Here is a 24936-nt window from a genome sequence, read left to right on the forward strand (position 1 = left end):
TTAAATCAAGATCCTAATCTGCCGACAGGCATTGATATACATTAACGGGGACAGTTGGAAATGTGTGCCCCGACCGGGACTCGAACCCGGGATCTCCTGCTTACATGGCAGACGCTCTATCCATCTGAGCTACCGAGGGCACAGAGGATTTATCCCTCGTACGTTCCCCGTAAGACCCACATTCCCAACTTAACGTCCACACACTACATTCGTAGTGCCCCTGTCCATTACACTTATTACTCACAGCAGACAACCTTACCTAGTCCCGTAAGAGTTCGGGCAATGCGTGTGCATCCGCACAGAAGAAGGTCAATGGCCGGTTAGCCTTAACTATATGAAGATGGTATCTGTTCTTTCGGACATACTCGGTAAGATTGTCTGCCGCGAGTGATGAGTGTAATGGGCAGGGGCACTACGAATGTAGTGTGTGGACATTAAGGTGGTAATGTGGGTCTCACGGGGAGCGTGCAAGGGATGAATCCCTGCAGTCGCACTGTCCGCTGTCCCCTGCGTGGCTGAGATGGATAGAGCTTCTGCCGTTCAAGCAGGAGCTCTTGAGTTCGAGTCCCGGTCGGGGCACACATTTTCAACTGTCCCCGTTGATGTATATCAACAGCTGTCGGCAGCTTAGGGTCTGGATTCAGTTATCCTTTCATTTATCATCTGTGTTTATGTTCAACCTTTTATTTTTCTGTCAAAGCAATAACTTTTATTGCTTGATTAAAGAAGTGCATTAGCTAGTGCTAATATGGTTAGCGGAGGTACAAAAAGCTTTACATGCAGCCACTTAACACAAAGTTCTGATGTTCATAAGTTTATACGCATTTTTATTTTAATATGTAATATATCTAGGAGTATGATAATACAGTCAAACGCACAGAGTTATGGAGATTAAAATCTGTCAGACCTGAACGCTGGCAGGCCGTTATCAGTTTCATAAAAGAAAAAAAGTTCCCACACATGTGTTTAACCAAAGATTGAAATAACTGTCACAGCATCTCTGTGCTGTCGAGGATGTTGCTCTTGGGGTGAGAGTTTATAGAAATCTTGCAAGTACTTGGATTGGACTAACAGATTGTTGGGCTGGTGCTACACAGTACGCCTATCCGCTCAAGTTGGAATTAATGAGTTATATTAGCAGTCAAAATAAATCGCAATCTGTCTTCAGTAGTGCAATGTCTTGGAATCTCTTTGAGAAATCATGGTCGAATGTTTCAACTACTACAACGAGTCAGTCATGCTCTGGACCACAAGTCACTCCCTTGAATTATGGAAAATGTTCCATGTCTTGAACTCGAAGCTGGGTTTTCCATAGGATTACTTTTTTTTTTATTCCATCAACATTGCCCGCCATACGTACCAAATGATTCTGCCTTTGCATTAAGACACCTAATGAATTCAAGTAATACATGCTGCTAGCCGCAAACGATTTTGTAAGCACTCTTACTTACCCTCGACTCAGTTTTTCCCTATTTCACTCTCAGTCGTCAGAAGAGAAGTGTGTCATATTTTCTGATGTTGTAATGACGGTCCAGTAAGTGTTTTACCAGCCCATAATACCGCGATGACATATTAAGCACTTTGCATGACCCTTAAACGGTATGAAAAGTAAGACAGTCCCCATTCAGCATTGACAATGTGGCTTCCCCACTTTTTAATTTTTTTTAGACAAGTGTGTAGACGCCACAGCATTTCTAATGCAGAATGTAAATCTAATTTAATGCAAGTAGTATCGTCAGCAAAGTGCTTAATGCTTTGCTCAAGTGGCGGCAGGCTGCTGCAGCCTCCGCTGTCCTCTTCCTGTTCCTCCTCACCCCTCAGACCCCTCGCCGCTGTGCTAGGAGTGCCAGGGAGGAGTGTAGCGTGGCAGGAGCACTGTTTGGTCAGGCCTGGTCTACTGCAACACAAAACAGGAACCCAAGGAGTATCGAAGTGTGTGTGTGTAGGGGGGGGGGGGGGAGGGAAGCCGCTATTGTCTATTTCTGGTGTCTTTAACTTGCTAGTATTTATTTGGAATTTCACAGTGCACAAAAGTTTAGTACACAGCAAACTGTTTGCAGGAAATTAGTACAAGCCTGTTCAGCCATTTCATAGCTTTATATGAGATGTCAGGTCTGTCATCCAGATCAGCACGCTCATCTCATTAAAATAGTTACTATTATGTTTTTGATCAGCAAAGACGTTTCTCCTCCTGCTGTTATCTATTAATACATAAGATACTGTCATTACTATATTTCCTTATTAACTAATAAACAAGGCTGCAGCAGTCTTAACGGTAAAAGAAATTTTCTGTTAATACAAGAAAAATTTTAATTTGGGTCCAATGTTTTATAGTCTCCAGTGACAGATAATTGCAATCCAAACAGTAGCATCCTTAGGTCTCAGCATTGCCAAAACTTCATAGGTGACATTAAATGCAGCTTTTGCTAGAGAACCATTCATTGATGCTAAATATTACATTGAAGGATTAGGGTAGTATTAAGGTCTTGCAATGACAGGACTTTTATTGTTATGTGAAACAAAATTCGCCAAAAAGAATAACCTTTTTATGAGCCAACAATATATTTACTGAGTTGCACTTCTGAAATGTCTACCATTTTAGTGTCCTTCCAAAGTTACTTTATTATTTCATGATACCTAACATTTGAGCAAGATAAAATTTTTAGTAAAATATAAATATGAAATGGTGAGACAGTGCAATAAAAATGTATGACTTTAGCTGAACCTATTGATGGAAAATTCTGTCGCAAGGTCACAGTGAGCCTATAAAATAAGCTTGCTATGAAATATATTTGCATTACCAGTGTCTTAATTGTACCATTCTGCTTATATTTTCACTTTTGCTTGAATATCCCTAGTGTTCTTTAGGAATCTTTGTATAGCACTCTTTCAGTTTTTACCAATGGACACTAACACACATTAAAATAGTACTGGTAACAGTTCATTTCTGAAAGTTTATAGTGAGTTTGATTTGACACATTAAATATAAAATATTTTTCAAAGTAGTTCACTAAGTTTATCACATTGAATATAAAATATTTTTCAAAGTAGTCCACTAAGTTTATCACATCATCAATGACAAAAAATAGTACTTCATTATTATTTTACAATAATTTTCTGTGTTCTAATTTGTAAGTCTGGCTGTACTTCTTAGCAGTATGTACTATGTTGCAATGGACTAAAGACTATACAAATGTAACTGATATATTTTACTGTGTAATTTAGAACAATAGAAGGTTTCATTCCAGCGATATCATTATATTTTGTAAGAAAGTAACAAATTATTTGGTTCTTCTAGCTAGTTCGGAACCTAAGGACATCGAATTTACTGTCACCACTCTGAACTGTGCCCATGGTGCAGAGAAAAAGGTACCTAGCAAAGAAGTTTCATTTTTTCCACCATCACTCAGTGTGAAAAAAGAAGTAAGTAAATAAGACAGCAGTTGCATGTGGGAAATGCCTTCTCTTCTGTGTGGCCCCTCTCCAGTGCTGTGTCTGAGATTTCTTCTTCTCTCAAATCCCGCTAAGAGTAACACAAAACTATGCTTCCTTCACTGTGGACTTCCTTCTCTTGTAGCTGAGGTAAAAGTTCTTCCCTTCCCTTAATCATCCTTTCTCTAATTTATCTGAAATAGAGATTTCTAATTTTTAAGGTACTCATACATATTGTCCTATCCCATATTTAGCTTTCATATTGTGTATTATATATATTTCAGTTATTACATCGTTCATTATAAATATAATCAAAAATTTCTATCAAAAATACTGTCTGCATGCTTTAATTTGTGTGTTTTAATGTTTGCTCCTTTTATGGCTTTGGGTGTGACTTTTTCCCCTCTATTAGTTGTTGAAATCCTGCAATGTTAACTGCTCTCTAACTTTCAATTGCTCAGATTTAGCATAAATAAGTATAACACAGCTCTGAATTAACAATGGTGATTGTCTTTGTAACATTAATAATATCATCATTATTATACAAGTTAATTTTGGGCTGTCAGCTGTTGAATTTCAAAAAGTGATGTCCCTTACACCACCATGCAAAAGACTATGAATCGCTCTTCAAAAAGCATGCAGTTAACTACTGACATAGCTAATGGTGGTGTATGTTAACTATTCTGGCTTCAGACGAACAAAATAATTTATCAATAATGTTTTAAAATACATATTTACTTTTAGCCATGAATATAGACACATTTGATGTGACTCTGCTGTATTGCCTGCAAAGCTTTTCTAAATTGAGTGGACAATTTTGCAGTATTTTTTAAGAACTCGAATTTTATTAGTTTGTTTTCGTTTACAGTGTGCTCTTATTTCACAACTGTATATTAGTTGATGATAGGCTGCTGTGGTTGCTCATATGTTCTTTATTTAGGTCATGATCTGTTTTGGCATCATGTCCAGGCCATGTCCAAGTGAATGTCAAACTGCCATTGTTAATGTATAATGTAATGGATATCAAATGTCTTACATTTACTCATATATATATATATATAAGTAACGTCAAATTATTAAGAAAATAAGAGCTTGATACATTTAAAAGTAGTATTCTAGGTGTGACATAGTGTGTAATGATAGCAAAGAAACTGTACATTTCGATAGTATTACCATGCTTTAGCTTCAAAAGAAGTTATATTCTGACATGTTCGAGACTTTAAATTTTTACTACTGAAGAGCAAAAAGTATTCTCTTTAGTTCTTTAGTTTAATAAAATTCTAAAACAGTTATAGTGGATGCTATGTCCATATCGAGTATATCTGAACGAACAGACACACACACACACACACAATATATATATATATATATATATATATATATATATATATATATATATATATATATAATTATGGCGATGACGGCCAATGATTCCTTTGGTGCAGATGCACACCAAGCTCGATCTATTATAGGGATCAGTAAGATGCCACGAATAATGAGGCTACTGACAAGGGAACCTCCACATCGCACCCCCCTCAGATTTTGTTATAAGTTGGCACAGAGGATAGGCCTTGAAAAACTGAACACAGATCAATCGAGAAAACAGGAAGAAGTTGTGTGGAACTATGAAAAAAATAAGCGAAATATACAAGCTGAGTAGTCCATGCGCAAGATAGACAACATAATGAACAAGGCGAGCTCATGAGCGCCATGGTCCCGTGGTTAGCGTGAGCAGCTACGGAATGAGAAGTCCTGGGTTCAAGTCTTCCCTTGAGTGAAAAGTTTAATTTTTTATTTTCAGACAATTGTTATCTGACCGTCCGTCCGTCCGATGCGAGGTAACTGCGTCGTAGTATGGGGACGCTACACCTAAACAAACATCGAAACACACGACGTCAATCGACTACAGCGCACGGAAGAGCTCTATTCCTGCTAACGAGGCTCCCTGGCTGGCAGTTGACTGTTCACTACTTTATCACATCCAGAAGAAAACCTAAATCGAGCAAGGTAGAAGAATCTTTTTATCCATTCGCCAAGTGTACAAGTTAGGTGGGTCGACAACATATTCCTGTCATGTGACGCACATGCCGTCACAAGTGTCGTATAGAATATATCAGACGTGTTTTCCCGTGGAGGAATCGGTTGACCTATGACCTTGCGATCAAATGTTTTCGGTTCCCATTGGAGAGGCACGTCCTTTCGTCTACTAATCGCACGGTTTTGCGGTGCGGTCGCAAAACACAGACACTAAACTTATTACAGTGAACAGAGACGTCAATGAACGAACGGACAGATCATAACTTTGCGAAAATAACGAAAATAAAATTTTCACTCGAGGGAAGACTTGAACCAAGGACCTCTCGTTGCGCAGCTGCTCACGCTAACCACGGGACCACGGCGCTCCTGAGCTCAGCCTGCCCACGATGTAGCTTCTCTTGAGAATGGACTACTCAGTTTGTATATTTTGCTTATTTTTTTCATAGTTCCACACAACTTCTTCCTGTTTTCTCGATTTTCTCAGTTTTTCAAGGTCTATCCACTGTGCCAACTTATAACTAAATCTGAGGGGGGTGCGATGTGGAGGTTCCCTTATGAGCACGTGGCAGTACATCAGTACTGTGTGGGTTAAGTTGAGAATATGGGTCTGACAGTAGCCATGATAGGGTGCTAGGGTAGTCCAAGCGGTTGTGGTGACCACTGTGTCTGGGTGGCGTAGTGGTCAGTATATGTGTCTAGTAAGCAGGAGACCCGGTTTCGAATCCTGCTCTAGGACAAATTTTCAAATTGCCTCATTGATATAAATCAGTGCCCACTAGCAGCTAGTGTCTTTAATTCTTTGTTTACTGAAATGTTTCTACTGTCCACGATCGCTGTACTTTATCCTGGTTCCTGCTTCAGTCAGGAGTAATTCTGTAAATGTGACGCTAGCGGTATTTCGACTCATTAGCCTTCCCTTCGCCGGGTGTTTACTCCATAGATATTAGCTTCAATAAAGATAAGTTTCACTTTGCTTAGGACTACCAGGAAACATGTCTGCACCCTATCATAAACGGTTCCTAACACACGGTAGCAGGCGGGCTAGCTGCCACGAATGTAGCATTGTTGGCAGCATCACGACAGTGACCTCAAAAAGACTTGCAGGGAGCACGGAACTTTGTAGCAAACAAGAAATGTTGGTGTGTAAGATTCGGCATGTCCAGCACGATCGAATACCTGTATCCTCTTACACTGGAGGTGACCCAAATGCAGACAGTGGACGCACAAACACTGCGTTTGTGATCTCTAGACTGTAACAGTTTTCACATCTCTGGAATATCCGTCTATGGCCCGTACAGCGTCATTCGAATCTCATAGCGTCTCAGTAGGGCTGTTGTCTATCGTTTTCATGTCGCTTCATAGCGTAATGACCGAGGCCCACGAGAAAGACAGGCCGCGGCGCGTACTTCACGAAGGTGGTCCTGAACTCGCTCGCTCGCTCGGCTCAGCAGACAAAATGCGTTTCTAAACCTGTTAACTCGCAGCTGGGAATGTAAGTACTAACGAGAATTGCATCTTCCACTGGAATCTGCCATTATGAAGTCTTACTGATTAACAGTAGTACAGCAAAAATTAATTTAAGATCGATGGTATAACGGCTTGTTTATAGCATTTAGTCTCTTCTGGTTAACAGTACTCATTACATGCTGGAAGTGGTGCCTTATGCAACTGATAATCATTTTAGCATGATTTTATTTTACTGTACGCCAGTACAGGCGTAACAAATTGTAAGTAGGCCCATGGACTTACCATCATTATAGGACTAATAACAGTAAGATTCCATAACAGCGGATTCCAGTAGAAGATTCAGTTTTGGTTTGTACGGACACGACTAGTTACGAGTTAACAGGTGTAGAAACGTAGTATGTCTGCTGATTTGAGCGAGCGAGCGCAGGACTACCTTCGTGACGTACGCGCCGAGGCCTCTCTTTCTCGTAGGCCTCGGTAATGGCCATGTGACGCTATAGAGTGGAGAATCAGATTGACATATCCTTTAACTGACACTACACTGCGGTAATAAGAGTCACGGGATAGTGATACGCACATATACAGGTGGCGATAGTATCGCGTACACAAAGTATAAAAGGGCAGTCCACTAGCGGAGCTGTTGTTTGTACTCAGGTCGTGTGACTAGGGCCTCCCGTCGGGTAGACCATTCGCCGGGTGCAAGTCTTTCGATTTGACGCCACTTCGGCGATTTGCGCGTCGATGGGAATGAAATGATGATGGTTAGGACAACAGGACACCCAGTCCCTGAGCGGATAAAATCTTCGACCCAGCGGGCAATCGAACCCGGGCCCTTAGGACTGACATTCTGTCACGCTTACCACTCGGCTACCGGCGGCGTACTCAGGTGATTCACGTGAAACGGTTTCCAGCGTGTTTATGGCCGCACGACGGGATTTAACAGACTTTGAAGGCGGAATTGTAGTTGGAGCTAGACACATGGGACAATCCATTTTGGAAATCATTAAAGAATTCAGTATTCAAAAATCCACAGTGTCAACAATCTGTCCAGAAAATCAATTCCAGGCATTACCTCTCACCAAGGACAGCGCATTGGCCGACGGCTTTCACTTAACGACCGAGAGCAGTAGCGTTTGCATGGAGTTGTCAGTGCTAACAGACAAGCAACATTGCGTGAAATAACCGCAGAAAGCAATGTGGGACGTACGACGAACGTATCCGTTAGGACAGTGCAGCGAAATTGGGCGTTAATTGTCCACGACAGCAGACGACTGACGCGAAAGCCTTTTCCGACAGCATTGCCATCGCATCCTGGGTGCATGACCTCATTGGTTGGACCCTATACGACTGGAAAACCGTGGCATAGTCGGACGAGTCCCGATTTCAGGTGGTAAGAGCCGATGGTAGGGTTCGAGTACGGCGCAGCCACAGACCCAAGATGTCAACAAGGCACTGTGTATGCTGGTGGTGGCTGAATGGACTGCGTTCTCTGGTCCAGCTGAACCGATCGCTGACTGGAAATGGTTATGTTCGGCTATTTGGAGACCATGTGCCGCCATTCACAGACTTCATGTTCCCAAACTTCGATAGAATTTTTATGGATGGAAAAGCACATATCACAAGGCCACAATGTTCGCGGTTGGTTTGAAGAACTTTCTGGACAATTCGAGCGAATGGTTTGGCCATTCAGATCCCCGGCATAAATACCAGTGCACATTTATGGGACATGATCGAGAGGTCTGTTCGTGCACAAAAATGCTCTTTTATTGTTGACTGCTAGGAGCGTTCAGCCCGCCGCAGGAGCTGCACTTTTCACTGTGTTACACATTTCTTCACCACTGCGTTATACATTGTGACACACAACTTCTTGTAGCAACAATGAGTCGTTAGCAGCGTTGTGCGTTTTCGGTCGTGAGTTAGGAATAATTTGCCATTTCGTAATCCTGGAACAGTGCCGTCGTCATAAACATGTTTTACAAAACCACCGGTATTTTGTAAGTACAGGGAGAGAGTTCTAGCCGAATTTTATAGTGAGGACAACAGTTTCAAAAAACGCCTAGAATACAAAATAAGAACCGTTGATTAAAAACACCGCAGAGACTGCATCTGTCTGATCTGCTTGCAAGCTGTCCTAACAGTGTTGGCAGATTTCCTGGTGTTGATTCACTCATTCTTCTCAGTAAGCTACAGATGGCACAGACGCAGAAGGAACACAACCACCACTTCCAATTAGCATTCGACTAACCAACAGAGACATTCGTACGAGATGAATTAATTTATTAATAAGGATCTAATGTCTTATGAGGACTACTTCTGTCTAATGGAATGTGTGATCGAGCAGTGCTACTATTATCAGACAGACTGAAGCCCTTCTACAGTCTCTGAATGCTCTTTGCACAGTATTGTGGTACATATTTAATCGTTCCTTAAAGCACGCAACAGAACGCACGCTAAAGCGAATGGGGAGAGTGCGAGCTCAACACGCAAAGAGGCGCACAGCAGCGTTGCAAACCCATCAAGCACTATGGGACTTAACTTCTGAGGTCATCAGTCCCCTAGACTTAGAACTACTTAAACCTAACTAACCTAAGGACATCACACACATCCATGCCCGAGGTAGGATTCGAACCTGCGACCGTAGCGGTCGCGCGGTGCCAGACTGGAGCGCCTAGAACCGCTCGGCCACCCCGGCCGGCCCATCAAGGTGTACTATGCTGAGAGGAAAACGGCGATATTTGCCTTCTCTATATGAGACGTGGCTGTGAAAGATACTATTCCCTCCTCCACTGTTTGTGGCCTACACTCTTTTAAGGCACTGCATATTTCGTTCCCTCTGTCACTTTTGTTCCTATTCCGTTAGTCTTAACATGTGATCTCAATAAGACACGGTTTCTGTTCATGACGTTCAGCTGGAACAGCCATATACTCTTAGTAACAACTTCCCATATTTCGCCTTCTATGTCGTCGAAATCACTCGGTCGTCGTAGTGTTGAAGCTGTGACATGCAACGGCGCAGGCAGTTTTCCTAGGACGTGCAATCAGCTGTGCATTGCTTGGTACAGATAAATGGGTAATTTCCAAGAATGATTGCCTATCGAAGTCGCTGGATCCAAACGAAAGATATCGAACGGGCGATCGTAAATCGATCATGAGACTCTGGCGGGCGTTATGAGTATGTTTACGTTGGTCACTACAGCAACGACAAAAGAAGAGCGTTACAAAAATACCTTTCATTGCAAAGGAGACGACTTACCTTACTCGTCGTCGGTGTTGTCGTCATGTGACAGTCCATTACGGTGGTGTGGATGGATAATTTGGAACAGGTGAACCATGTATTCTTCTTGATACTCGTTCGTTTTTCGCACTGTCCGCAATGAAATTGTAACGGTATTTCAGCGTCGAAACTGTTCTTACGGAGTTTTACGTATTTCGCATCACCACAGTCTACACAGTCCCTTCTTTCTTTGTCTGGTAGTACTCCATATTTGCTGCAAAAAGTCGAACAATTTTCTACGCCGCATAAACATGGAATTAGATTATTCCATGTGAGAGAATCCGCCGGAGAAACGTGAAGAACACCACACATCCCACTCAGTAACGATATAAATCGTCTGGATTTCCCTAGCAACTCACAAATAATTCGCTGAGGTATGTAATTTAGAGCAAGTAAGGGAACAACGTAAAACAGATAAAAATGACGATCACAACAACCGGGGTCGCATGACTGAATTCGATCGCACGTTCGATATGTATCATTTGGACCCCGCGACTTCGATAGGCAACCATTCTTGGAAATTAAAGATAAATGGGCAAGAGCAACGTAACAAATGTCGTATTAAGTGAAAGACAATTCTTTTGCAATGTTTCTAAATGTTCAAGCTACCTACCCTCCGTCACTTGGAACACATCTAATCGGTAGTCCAATTTTTCCCTGCGTATCAAGCAGGACTGACTACAGGAAGCGCAGCTGCGATGCGGTGTCACAAGTCTTCGAGGTTGTGCAGTCGAGATGGAACATAAACAGTACAGAGGCCGCGTTGATAGGTCTCTATGGAGGGTGATGTAGGGCTAGTTGGAGGTCAGGATGCGGATAGATCGCCACCATGGGTAGGGTTGCAGTGAAGCTGTGACTGCGTGTGTGGTGTCACCGCCAGACACCACACTTGCTAGGCGGTAGCCTTTTAAATCGGCCGCGGTCCGCTAGTATACGACGCACCCGCGTGTCGCCACTGTCAGTAATTGCAGACCGACCGCCACCACACGGCAGGTCTAGAGAGACGTCCTGGCACTCGCCCCAGTTGTACAGCCGACGTTGCTAGCCATGGTTCACTGAGAATTACGCTCTCATTTGCCGAGACGATAGTTAGCATAGCCTTCAGCTAAGTCAATTGCTACGACCTAGCAAGGAGCCAATTATCCTTTGCTATGTATCTAATGACGCATATACTGTATCAACAAGACCAATGTCCACCAATTGTGGATTAAAGTTAAGTATTCCAGAAGCTACGTACTTTTCTTTATAGCATTCATTACGTATCCTGTTTCAGACCTCACGCCAGCCTACGTGAGTTTAAGCGCGTGCCTTTCGGTTACCCGTCCATGTGGACTGGCTGTCTTGTCAGTCCACTACAGGGTGCGTGGTAGTCGTCCGAAATATTGGCGTAGAACCACCATTGGTAAAACGTTCATTTATTGTTCATCAACTACAGCATCGTGATAGACTCGCAGAAGTCATCCCCCCCAGGACTCAAGCTGTGTACGGCCTGTGAGGAGGCGCAGCTGGCGGCAGGTGGCTGCTGGTGACAGCGACATTGGTTCTGCAAGGACGCTCAACGCAGCGGCTCGCAATGCAGACTACAGCTGAGTCAGTGCTAAGCTGATCCATGACCATTGCAGTAGGCTGGGCGCGGCAGTTTCACATGGCTACTTTATCCATTAACATAAGTAGTGGGACAAAGCAGGAGCAGAGACACTTTCCATTGTTGCCAAATGTTTCCAAGATGGAGGCGATGACGTCATCCAAGATGGCTGCCTGTAGACTTGGTAACAGCGCATAACATCATCCAAGATGGCGACCATGACGACATTCAAGAAAGCGGATTTTGGCGGGAAGATAGGTCACTGGGAATACCTCCACTAACCTAACCCCCTCCCCTCCACCGTCTCCCAGGAAATGGTGGGAAGTTCAAATTCCATCAGGACAATGCAACACACCTCTAGTAACGTAAGAAAATGGCGGGAAGATAGGCCACTTGGGCTACCTCCACTAACCTAAGTTATCTGACCGCCACCTCTTCCTAGGAACTAGTGGGAAGTTTGAATTTTGGAGAGAAGATAGGTCAATTTGGCCATCTGTATTAACCTAAGAAAATGGCAGCAAAGAAAGTGTTGATTGGCTTCCTCCACTAACCTAAGTCATCTGACCACCACCTTGTCCTAGGAAACGACAGGAAGAGGACTCTACCTGTGCTGGACATAAGTCTTTATTTTGCATGCACTATTTATTTAAACAATTAGAGGCAGTGCCACTATCAAGTGTAGTCGTCATGGGTTCCACAGTCCAACTGACCTAGTACACATACTACCACCAGAGGGCACTGTCGTCCATTCTGTGACGTAACCCAAGATGGCTGTCTGGAGGGGGAAAATGATTCAGCCTGTGCTGGGCTTCTGGAGAGAGGAAGGAGTGTTCTATATTTATTTTGTAACAGTTTATTTAGGGATGGATTTTAGATGGTATATTTATCATACTAATACAAAACACATATTCTGACATGCTTGGGATCACGCCACACAGCCTACAGACCTGTAACCCATTCGTAAATTACTGAAATAATGCTCTGCGGATACACAAAACACTCCTAAAATACCGAAATAATTTCAGTACACAGCACACAGACATGCAAACGCCTCCTAGATAATGCAGTACATTGATGTGCAGACATGAAATCAACTCATAAACTCTCCAAATAACACATGGCGCAACTTATAGACCTGTGCAGGCAATGCCCGCAGCTCCCTGTCAACTGGACCACACAGGATGCTACCACACACGCTCACAGAGGTCGGGATGCACCAGTAGCTGCCAAGCTATGCACAGGTGCCCATTCAGTCCCTCAAGCATGAGGTGGTGGCATCCCTTTAATATGTGACACCTGTGAAATTCCTCTCGAAATACGTTATAACCTAGGCACTGTTGCTGACTCGACCTATTTCCAAAATGCAGACACTCCATGGGCGTGCACATGTCGATGCAGCCGCAAGCCACTGCTGGACGCAGGCCAGCATGAGCCATCACTCTCACGCCGCTGCTGCCTACAGAGAGCAGGTGAAAGTTGGGTCTATTTTTGGGTATACACTTAGAGTTCTTCAAGTGTTATACTGATGTCATAGAACTCCAAGGCATGTTCACGCCAGTCCCATCCACAAGCGAGGTGCCTCTGGCCAGCACCTGTGTTTACCGTTGCTGAAACGATACCTGTGGATACTGACATCACAGAACAGCACAAGGTGCATTGTTCCTAGCGACCATAACGGGACATGCGAGCTGTGTCTAGCCATTTATGTGTACCCAGTGTGGGTGACACATCATGCAGAATGAATTAATCATAAAAGCATTCTTGTTGTTTGGAAAGAGAGCACTCTCTAAGTACAGATGGGGGGGGGGGGGGAAGGAAATTGGAACAATTACGCAAACAGAATTCGAAGTACTGTCTTACAGAAGAGAAAAAATGGTCGGGATTTGCGGTATCCCACAGCTACAGGTCTGAAGATGTCCTAATGCCACAGTGGCGGATGAGTGACGGCATATCCGCCAGAGATGGATGGTCTGCTTCAACTTATCTTTGAACCCTTGCTTTCTCAGAACGTTCCGTACATACCTTGCCACCATCTTGTTTGAATCAGTTTCTAGATGCTCCTATGTCCTGGTACAAAGGATGTCTTGTGAATGAATAGAGCATTATGATTGTATTTTGTACATAACACCATACTGCTTCAACAATTAAATCTGGCCAAGTGGTCTACAGATCGTCAAATACGGAATACAGAAAGATTCTTACTCAATTACGCTGCTCTCCCACTGAGGACAGGAGCTTGAATACTAGAGCGCGAAACAGCTGAGCTACCCAAGCACGACTCATGCCCTGTCCTCACAACTTTACTTCTGCCAGCACCTCGTCTTCTACCTACGCAGGTGAGCTTCTGTAAACTATGGAAGGTAGGGAACGAGGTACTGGCAGAAGTAAAGTTGTGAGGACGGGGTGTGAATCGTGCTTGGGTAGCTCAGCTGATAGAGTACTTGCCCGCAAAAGGCAAAGGCCCCGAGTTCGAGTCTCGGTCTGGCACACAGTTTTAATCTGCCAGGAAGCTTCAAGTGAGAAGTTATTCACATGAGTACTAAAAGAAATCCACTAAATTTCGATTACGCAATAAGTCACAAAAATCTGAAAGCTGTAAATTCAACTAAATACTTAGGCATTACAATTACAAATAACCTATATTGGAATGATCACAAAGATAATATTGTGGGTAGAGCAAATCAAAGACTGCGATTCATTGGCAGAACACTTAGAAGGTGCAACAGGTCTACTAAAGGGACTGTTTACACCACGCTTGTCCGCCCTATTCGGGAATATTGCTGTGGGGTGTGGGATCCGCATCAGATGGGACTGACAGATGACATCGAAAAAGTAAAAAGAAGGGCAGCTCGATTTGTATTATCGCGAAGTAGGGGAAATAGTGCCACAGGTATGATACGTGAGTTGGAGTGGCAATCATTAAAACAAAGGCGTTTTTCGTTGCGACGGGATCTTCTCATGAATCACCAGTTTTCTCCTCCAATTGCGAAAACATTCTGTTGGCACCCACCTACATAGGGAGAAATGATCATCACGATAAAATAAGAGAAATCAGGGCTCGCACAGAACAATGTCAGAGCTCGTTTTTCCCACGCGCCGTTCGAGAGTGTAATGGTAGAGAGACAGCTTGAAGGTGGTTCATTGAACCCTCTGCCAGGTACTTTATTATGAATAGCAGAGTAATCACGTAGTTGTAGATGTAGACAAAGAACAGTTTATCTTTCTTGGAATCCCGAACGTGTTCAACAGCTGCATGTTAAGTCTCTGTCCGCAATATCCTTGTGTGGTGTCGACTGACGTTTCCCAAAATATGAAAAGTTGCTTATTCACTGAAGATTAATTCGCTTACGAAGTCATGATTTTCGAGACGATTCTCTGCATCCGCGCAGAACTGCCGACTTCGCAGTTTGTCGCCATGACTTATGGCTCGCAGGAACTGCTATTTGTACGGCTGCGCTCTTAATCGCTTACGAAGGATTTTCCACACTGTTGGCTGAGGGATGTTAAATTGTACACCAGCCCGATAGGCATACTTTGTGAGACATCGCAGCATCGCGTACCTCACAGAGTCCAATGTCTGTTGTGACACATCGAGTCCGCCCACGCGTTTTGCATTGCAGAAACAACACTCCTCCTCGACTTTCTTGTACCAATTCACTACGCTGTTGTAAATTGGTCAGGTCATGTGCAACTTCCTACGGGAAGCTCTTTGCACGCTCACTGCCTACCGGAAGCAGGTAAATTCGAGCACGCGAAACGGCTTCTCTGTCTAATTTTGGGCAATACCCTCTCGACGATTTACTAAACTAACTTGACGGCAATATATTAAAAAAAAATCTTTGAGTTCGTCTTTCGCGTATTGTAACATATTTTGCGTAATGTTTACTCTGTTGCGAACACCGATTTTTTTAAATGTTCAAAAAAATGGCTCTGAGCACTATGGGACTTAACATCTGGGGTCATCAGTCCCCTAGAACTTAGAATTACTTAAACCTAACCAACCTAAGGACATCACACACATCCATGCCCGAGGCAGGATTCGAACCTGCGACCGTAGCCGTCGGCGCGGTTCCAGACTGTAGCGCCTAGAACCGCTCGGCGACTCCGGCCGGCTTTTGAAATGTTTCGTAGGCTTTACAACTGCCCTCAACGTGTGCGTCTTCTACCTAAAGAGCAAGTTACGGAATTCGGGTAGTAGGAATTGTGGACCCTTCCGCGACATTTCTGAGTTCCGCAGTTCGTGTCGGCCCTGTGAAAATAGTGGAGCAATTACATATGAGATGTCCAGAGAAGTCGTTTCAGTGCTCCTATTCCAGTGTTAACGCATTTTTACTACACACATACGAGGAAATGCAGTTCCCAAGGTGCTCCCATTTATCTAAAAGTGTATGTGACGTTTCTGTTTCACATAATTTTGTATTGCAACAAGAATATGTGTTAGTAAATCGAGATTCTCTGTAAATCATTCTTGACACGCAAGTCGCAGAAGTGGCGTCAACTGAAAAGACTAGCAATACGGCGGCCGAACCCCGAAGGGAATATCCCGGCCAATAAATGCCACACGATCATTTCATTTTTCATTTCTTCTTTCGCATTTTTGTGTTAGCCAGGATGACTGATGACAGATGAGTTGTTCACTGTGTGAACAATTAAGCACAAGTTGTAGCTCAATGGTAATAAAAGAATTTTTTGGTGCAGCCGCAGATGTTTCAATACGTCCTACACCATAACAAAGGAATATAAAAGGTGTTGTCTGACTGATTTATTTGTTATTTGTGGATGCTGTTATAAAACGTGTAGAGTGCATATTTTTGCAGCTTCACGCGTGAGATGTAACGGTGGTAATGCCGTGTCGACAGGGAGAGGCGATCCCGCCGGCGCGCAAGCAGAACGGCAGCACTGGGGCGGCGGCTAGCAGCGCGGTGGCAGCGGTCGGGGGCGGCGGCGGGGGCGGCGGCGGCGCCCTGACGCTCGGCCTGGGCCTCGGCCGGTTTGCCAGCCTGCGGCGCGGCGGCCGCGCGGGCAGGGACCGCAGGGGCGGCTCGCTCTACGGCAACGTCCGCGGGGGAGGAGGCGGCGGACTCCATAAGAGGGCGGCGGCGGGGGCGGGGGCGGAGGCGGCGGCGGCTCCCGTCCGCAAGGCCAACAAGGCGCGCAGCAAGCTCTGCGAGATCATCTAGTGCCCGCGCGGCTCGGCACGGTCAGTACACGGCGGACAGCACACCTGCTATTACCATGCTAGAAATTATGTAATTGAAGGTGGAGGAGGAAGAAAGGAAAGACCCGCCAGGATAGCCGAGAGCGCTATCGCGCTGCTTCCTGGACACGCGTAGGCGCGTCGGCCCCGGATCGAGTCCACCCAGTGGATTAACGACGACAGCCGGTGTGCCGGCCAGCCTGGATGTGGTTTTTAGGCGGTTTTTCACATCCAACTAGGTGAATACCGGGCTGGTCCCCACGTCCCGCCTCCGTTACACGACTCACAGACATTTGACACACATTCACACTATTTCACGAGCTACACCCGACGCAGACAGCTTGGGTACACTAATTCCGTCCTGGGGGGTACGGGGTGGTGGCAGGAAGAGCATCTGGCCACCCCTTACAATTAACATGCCAAATCCGGTTAACTATGGCCGACCCTGCGTAACCGCGGTACAAGGCGCAAGCGATAGCGATAGCGATAGAGGAAGAAAGGAAAGGAGAGAAACTAATGATGTCAGCAGGGAGCACGCGGGATATGGACGGGGTCTGCACATAGGAGGCACTAGATGGCAGTGTTGGTCAGTCGGGGGGCGAACCACGATACGCTGTGTGCGGGTGGCGCACTGGTTAATGCCAATGCCTACTAAGCAGAAGATCTTGGGTTTGAATCCTGATCCGACACACGTTTTCACTCGTCGCAGCTGATTCCGCGTGAAGTCCCGATGCAACTGATATCATTAGTTCCTTCACTGTCCTTTCCTCCCGCCCCCCCCCCCTACTCCACCTTCAATTACATAATCTGTATAACACCTGCTAATTAAGCGTGGAGAGTGTTCATCGGATATGACCGAAAGAACATACACCACACTTTCATATAAATGTTTGGTATTACTTTGCGACTGACAGTTCGGAAGAAACACGTGGAGATGCGTTTCTGTAGAAGTCCGCAATTGATGTTCGAAGGGATTGCTGTGTCAAAACTCTACGGATACCAGTCACTGTTTTGACTGGACCAGAGATGGGAATCTTCCTACACGTCAGTCAGGGGTCCTGAAGATGGTGTAATCTAACGCCGAAACTGTTTGCTCAAATAAAATAACAACTGGAAATTTAGGTGGCTGAAAGGTGTCCTGATTCGACATTCTATACTGAGGCCCCGCAACCGTCTCTATAAAGACGGACATACAGTGAGTTGTACGTAGCTTCTCCTCCTACTCATAGAGCTACGTGTGCGCATCTACTATATGTGACTTAAAAACGTGAAAACAGTTTCCTTTATAACAATAATTCTACATCCACAGCCATACTGTGAAAAACCACTGTGAAGAACATGGCAGAGGGTACGTCCCATTGTACCACTTAAGGTTCGTCAACGTTCCATTGCAGAGTAGTCAAGTAGATGTAGCTGTAGACTTGCATCATTAGAGAAAGAAAAGTAGGATATAGATGTTACATGCGTATGTGGGAGGGAGTAATGTAGAACGTTATGTAGACAGTTGGTGGCGCTCTTGTTCATTCTTTCGGCAGTAGAATATTTTTGTTCACGTTTGTCATTCGCTTGCCGGCGCCGACGCAGCTCGCACTACCGTGGAGGGAGGGAGCGAGCGAAGACTCGCCGTCCAGGTAGGCTGTGACTTAGCGAGAAGGTAGTCTCCAGGTATACTGGGTGCATATGTCATAGATTTCCGGTCGGGTGCAGATTTCACTTGGTATAGTCCTCATATATGCGGAAGGGGTGAGACGGCGGAGAAGGGGGCGGGAGGGGGCAGGAGGTGTTCGATCTCCGCCCAGTCTAGTCACTGGCCTAGTCAAGTTTTCAATGAAGCTGTAAGCCTAAAACAAACCTGCTCAACTTAGAAGTTGATACCAGGAGATTCCATTCAAACTCCGCCCCCTCTAGCCACTGGCCTGGTCAAGTTTTCAACACAGACGTTGATACCACTACATTTCATTCAGACCCACTAAACGACAGTAGATAGTTGATCAAACAGCCATGTTGGCGAAGCATATCACCAGTAGATTTCATTCAAACTTCGCCCCCTCTAGCCACTGGCCTGGTCAAGTTTTCAACACAGACGTTGATACCACTAGATTTCATTCAGACCCACTAAATGACAGTAGATAGTTGATCAAACAGCCATGTTGGCGAAGCATATCAGCGCTGAAGCATAAACTTCAACACTCTGCGTCGCCCAGACCACCGAGTCAAGTTTTCAATGAAGCTGTAAGCCTAAAATAAACCTGCTCAACTTAGACGTTGATACCAGTAGATTTCATTCAAACTGCGCCCCCTCTAGCCACTGGCCTGGTCAAGTTTTCAACACAACAGATTTCATTCAGACCCACTAAACGACAGTAGACAGTTAATCAAACAGCCATGTTGGCGAAGCATATCACCGCTGAAGCATAAACATCAACACATTGTGTCACCCAGACCACCACAAGAACAACAGGAAATCTCAGTTTCAAATGTATTTCCACTCTGTAACTGGTTGTAACATCTACAAAACAGTTACATCATGACATCTGCCTCATCAAGAGCTAGACTACTCTCCCCATCGCACCAAAAGCGACTTCATTTTTTCGTAGATTCGACTACTTCCGAAATTACGTTAGCAGATTGACAATTAGTATCTCTACCGTTTCACCTAGCATTTTAACGCTAAATCTCAGTGACAGCTTCAGTATCAGCTACAGATTTTTTTTATTATTTCATCTGAATAAAGTGTTGAATAGGACTGAAACAAGAGAATTTGATGTAATTCACATGTCAAACATGGTATCTTGTTATTTAATTACTAAATATTATACAGTATCCATTATTTTTAGTAAATTTTAGCGTCTTTTATATTAAAGACTTAAATGTGTCAAGGCTTTTACTAAGCTTCCTCCCAATCTGCCTCTATATTCCGTGGCCACTGGCGGTAGCAGCCGCCCCTCCGCTCCCAATAACGCACTAACCGTTTGGAAAACATATGTTACCTCCACCTCTCTGAAATCTGTTACTCGTTGCATAAAACTAAATCTGGTGACATAATGAAATTTACTATTTCTTTGTTGCAGAGAACACTGCATAGCCCCAGTGCCGTTCCCAAAGGATAGAGAAGTAAGGCTGATACAAACTAGAGAGGAAGTAGATTTCCAGACTGCTTCACGACCAAAAATAAAAAAAAAGGACAGCCAGTTACCTACATCGTTCGTTCTACGGTATTTGATGGCTGTCCAGGAAGACTTACAATAATAGAGAGAATACTGAATTTCTAAGAATCTAGTCTGAAAAACTGGGTAGCTGAAGCATCAGTCAGTATACGTAGGTCTTAGGAACTTTTAATGTGATATACTCACTGCACTGTCTCATGAAATGGCCTATCCCTTGTTGTCTTTATAAGCTGTCAATTTATCGTTCCTTTTGTAATATAGTTTCTCGGTGATATTTGTGATAAGCAATAAAAACTAAAGCGAGAGTAATTTTTAGAAGTCGATCTTTCAAGTCAGATAATTACGAGAACATGTGAGTTTAAATCCGATTTTCGTAAATATAAAGATAATTTGTAATGACCATCAGTATTAACAATGTACCGTAGTTTATAAGAAAATAAATTTGTGAAAACTTTTACTTTCCACTGTTTTACCCAATCTTTGAATTCACAACCTGATCCCAGAAGCTACAGCTACATACATATTTCCATCAACAATTGTGATGTGTGTGGCAGATTAGCACGGAAATAAGAAACAGAAGACGATATGAGAGGTTGACAGAACACGAATATCCTCCTCAGACATTAGTGGGGAGGTTTACATAATAGAAAGCTTGGAAAACAGGACAGAGGTAACGGAAGAACTGAAACAATTGAGCAATGGTTGTGCATCGTTCCTGGGTACTGCCAGCAAAAGCTGAAGTCTCAGGTTCGAGTCCCCATCTGGCACAAGAGTAAATATGCAATCTGTAACAGGTAACAAGTTATGCAAAATACAGAAGCACATCTAAAGACAGTAATGCAAATGTTCATAATAAGCTATATCAGTACTCTACAGTAATGCTCAAAGTTTAGAAACACAGATACTAATTTTAACCACACATTAATATTAATTACAATTCGTGCTTTATATAGACCACAGAGCTGGTTATTGAAATTTTAAGTTTAATTATAATTGTGCTGTTTGTTTAAATTCAGCTAAACGTTTTTCTTTCAGTAATCAGCTTTACCATGTTTCTTACTATTTACATTGATATTCAAGACCCATATGTCCTCACGCTTCAATAAAAATTTATCTTTGATCTGTAAAGGCAAATAAATACGTAGTATCTGCATCTAAGTTTCCAAGAATTTTGTTGAAACGAGAAAGTTTCAACATTTGTATAGGACTGTACTTCAAAACTTTACAAAACGTTCATGTAATCCCAAACGCTCATTAATACTGTTTAAGAAGATATGTCACGGTCGAAATGAAACGTCTATTCATAGGTTAAGTCTTCAGCTTTGTTTCAGAAGAAACGGGAGTATTGCTCCACAAACAATAACATTTCCTTGTATTCAGCTGCTCCAAGAGAGACATGTCACATGTATCAACCACACTGATGAGCAGAAATATTACGAGCATTTAATTAATATCGTGATGTCCCATCTTCGGAATGCAGTGCAGCAGTGGATTCGTCAGGTTTTTGGTAGGTTTCCGGTGGTATGTTGAACCAGATGTCCACGCACAGGTCAAATAGTTCCCGTAAACCATGATCAGGCTGTCTGCGGTCACAGAACTGGCACCTGATAGCGTTCCCGATAAGTCTTGTCGGGTTCAGATCAGGTGAATTTGGTGTCCAAAACAAAAAATTAATTTTTTTCTTACGATACTAGATACCTGAGTAAACTATGAACATTTCATTTCTACAGTTAACTCCAAAACAATTACGATTCATTAACTCTGAATCAGTTGTGTATCAACGTAAGTCTGGAGAAGTAAATAAATAACAAAATTTTGATAGACACTGGTACAAAATGTACACTAAATAAAAATTTACTTTATTAAACTTAAGTAATTATTTCTTAATTGGCTTACATTACTAATAAATTATAATCAGAAAATCAAATCTACAAAATATATTATGATAATAATTCAATAAAATTATTTATATTAAATAATTAAATAAACAAATATATATAATCACTGATCAAGATCGATTGATTTGCACAGAACAATTCTCGGTGTAAGTGAAATACTTTACCAATAAGTTAGAAGTCCACTCCCTTCCTAGATGCACTTTCCACCACAGCTACAGCGTTATGATTTACATAATCTGAAACTATTTTGTTAATGAGCTTACAGAGAATAAACAATACTGAGAACGATGGACGATGTATACGCACTTCAGAGCCACTATTAGTTAAATTAACTAAATTAAGTTACTCTTAAATCCACATACATTTACAGTTTTCACTATCAAATCTCTTATAAACAGAAATCTGTTGTACCTACCGGATAGTTATCCTGCTGGAAGACAGCGTAACCGGAGAAGATATCAAGCATCGAGAGATGTAAGCAGCCCAAAATAATGTTCATGTAGTCCACAGTGATTTCCATTACTACCCCAGTTCCATGGAAGTCCAGGTGAATGTCCCACCAGCATAATTCTGCCATGACCAGCTCGCGTCTGCGATGTGGTGTACTAGTGAACAGCCGTTCGCTGGACACGACCGTCGACCTGGTGTAACAAGAAATGGAGACACGTTTTCCTCTGAGCCACGGTGTGGTCTCGATGAGACCATGCCCATTCCAATCGTAACATGTCGATCACGTCGGGTGGTCTCCTGCAGAGCTCCATGTTCAACAATGTGTGCTGAACAGGTTGCTGCAAAACACTTGAATTTGCACCAGCACTGTGCTCTGTCGTCAGATAAACCACAGATCGGCGCCTGTCCTGCTTTATAGAGCGTGAAAGAATCCGACCTCCCCTCCACGTTCTTTGTTTCACCTGTCCACAGTCACTTTCCATGGATGCTCCCGGCAGCAGCACCTGAACACCCGGCCAGTTTCGCCGTGCTCATTTCCAAGCGTGCGGCCATAACACGACTACTCGTTGTCAAAGTCGCTTATGTCAGTGGTGCGGCCGGTATTACTGCCGAAATGATCCACCACCAGTTACTGCACCGCTTACACACTCTGAGACAAAAAAACGACGAACACGAAGGAATTATCCGAATGAGGCGGAAATCCGTAGAAGTGACGTACATGTGCAGGCAAACAAATCATTACAATTTCACAAAAATTGGATAACTTATTCAAGAGAAAGAGCTTCATAAACTGAGCAAGTCAATAACACGTTGGTCCACCCCTGGCCCTTATGCAGATAGTTATTTGGCTTGGCATTGCTTGACAGAGTTGTTGGATCTTCTCTTGAGGAATACTGTGTCAAATTCTGTCCAACAGGCGTTCTACAACGTCAAAATCTTGAGCTGGTTGAAGGGCCCTGTTCATAATGCTTGAAACATTCTCAACTGCGGAGAGATCTGGCGACTTTGCTGGGCAAGGTACGGTTTGCCAAGCACGAAGACAAGCCGTAGAAACTCTCGCCGTGGTGGGCTGGCATTATCTTGCTGAAATGTAAGCTCAGGGTGGCTTGTCATGAAGGGCAACAAAGTGCGACGTAGCATATCGTCGACGTCCGCTGCCCTGTAAGCGTGCCGCGGATAACAAAGGGGACCTGCTGTGAAATGAAATGGCACCAAAGGACATCACACCTGGTTGTCAGGTGGTATGGCGGGCGACAGTTACGTTATTATCTCACCGGTCCCTGGGGCGTCCCCAGACACGTTTTTGCCAGGGAGTCTATTGACTGGAGTAGAATTGTCTTCAGTTATGAGTCCCTCTTCGAACTGAGCCACGGTGACCAGCGAAGATGTGTTTCGAGATGCCCTGGACAGCAGTAAGGATAGGAACGTGCCTGCAGCCACCAATTGGTCCACAACAAGGAGTGGTGGTCTGGACTACCATTTCTTTACGGAGAGGGACCAAATGGTTCAAATGGCGCTAAGCACTATGGGACTTAACATCTGATGTCACCATTCCCCTTGACTTATAACTACACTACTAACCATTAAAATTGCTACACCACGAAGATGACGTGCTACATACACTAAATTTAACCGACAGGAAGAAGACGCTGTGATATGCAAACGATTAGCTTTTCAGAGCATTCACACAAGGTTGGCGCCGGTGGCGACACCTACAACGTGCTGACATGAGGAAAGTTTCCAACCGATTTCTCATACACAAACAGCAGTTGACCGGCGTTGCCTGGTGAAACGTTGTTGTGATGCCTCGTGTAAGGAGGAGAAATGCGTACCAACACGTTTCCGACTTTGATAAAGGTCGGATTGTAGCCTATCGCGATTGCGGTTTATCGTATCGCGACATTTCTGCTCGCGTTGGTCGAGATCCAATGACTGTTAGCAGAATATGGAATCGGTGGTTTCAGGAGGGTAATACGGAACGCCGTGCTGGATCCCAACGGCCTCGTATCACTAGCAGTCGAGATGACAGGCATCTAATCCGCATGGCTGTAACGGATCGTGCAGCCACGTCTCGATCCCTGAGTCAACAGATGGGGACGTTTGCAAGACAACAACCATCTGCACGAACAGTTCCACGACGTTTGCGGCGGCATGGACTATCAGCTCAGAGACCATGGCTGCGGTTACCCTTGATGCTGCATCACAGACAGGAGCGCCTGCGATGGTGCATTCAGCGACGAACCTGGGTGCACGAATGGCAAAACGTCATTTTTTCGGATGAATCCAGGTCCTGTTTACAGCATCAAGATGGTCGCATCCGTGTTTGGCGACATCGCGGTGAACGCACATTGGAAGCGTGTATTCGTCATCGCCATACTGGCGTATCACCTGGCGTGATGGTATGGGGTGCTATTGGTTACACGTCTCGG

General features: G+C 44.0%; 1 protein-coding gene, 1 long non-coding RNA gene and 1 other non-coding gene across 3 annotated transcripts in view; 2 read left to right on the plus strand and 1 right to left on the minus strand.

Annotated features, from left to right (window-relative positions):
* Positions 1-16759, plus strand: part of LOC124789122 (cGMP-specific 3',5'-cyclic phosphodiesterase) — a gene marked incomplete at its 3' end in the record, with an annotated part of 552400 nt that extends 535641 nt beyond the window's left edge. The window contains exons 21-22 of the mRNA XM_047256412.1: positions 3299-3369; positions 16655-16759. Coding sequence (XP_047112368.1) covers positions 3299-3369; positions 16655-16759 — 176 coding nt within the window. The remainder of the gene's footprint in view (positions 1-3298; positions 3370-16654) is intronic.
* Trnat-ugu lies at positions 66-140 on the minus strand. Its single transcript has one exon. It is a non-coding gene; the product is annotated as a tRNA-Thr (tRNA).
* Positions 16760-16899: 140 nt separating the features above from the next.
* On the plus strand, positions 16900-20616 carry LOC124790014. Its single transcript, XR_007016203.1, has 2 exons — positions 16900-16995; positions 20064-20616. It is a non-coding gene; the product is annotated as an uncharacterized LOC124790014 (long non-coding RNA).
* The last annotated feature ends 4320 nt before the right edge of the window (positions 20617-24936 follow it).

The sequence above is a fragment of the Schistocerca piceifrons genome, chromosome 3 (genome assembly GCF_021461385.2).
Source record: "Schistocerca piceifrons isolate TAMUIC-IGC-003096 chromosome 3, iqSchPice1.1, whole genome shotgun sequence".
Classification (NCBI taxonomy): domain Eukaryota; kingdom Metazoa; phylum Arthropoda; class Insecta; order Orthoptera; family Acrididae; genus Schistocerca; species Schistocerca piceifrons.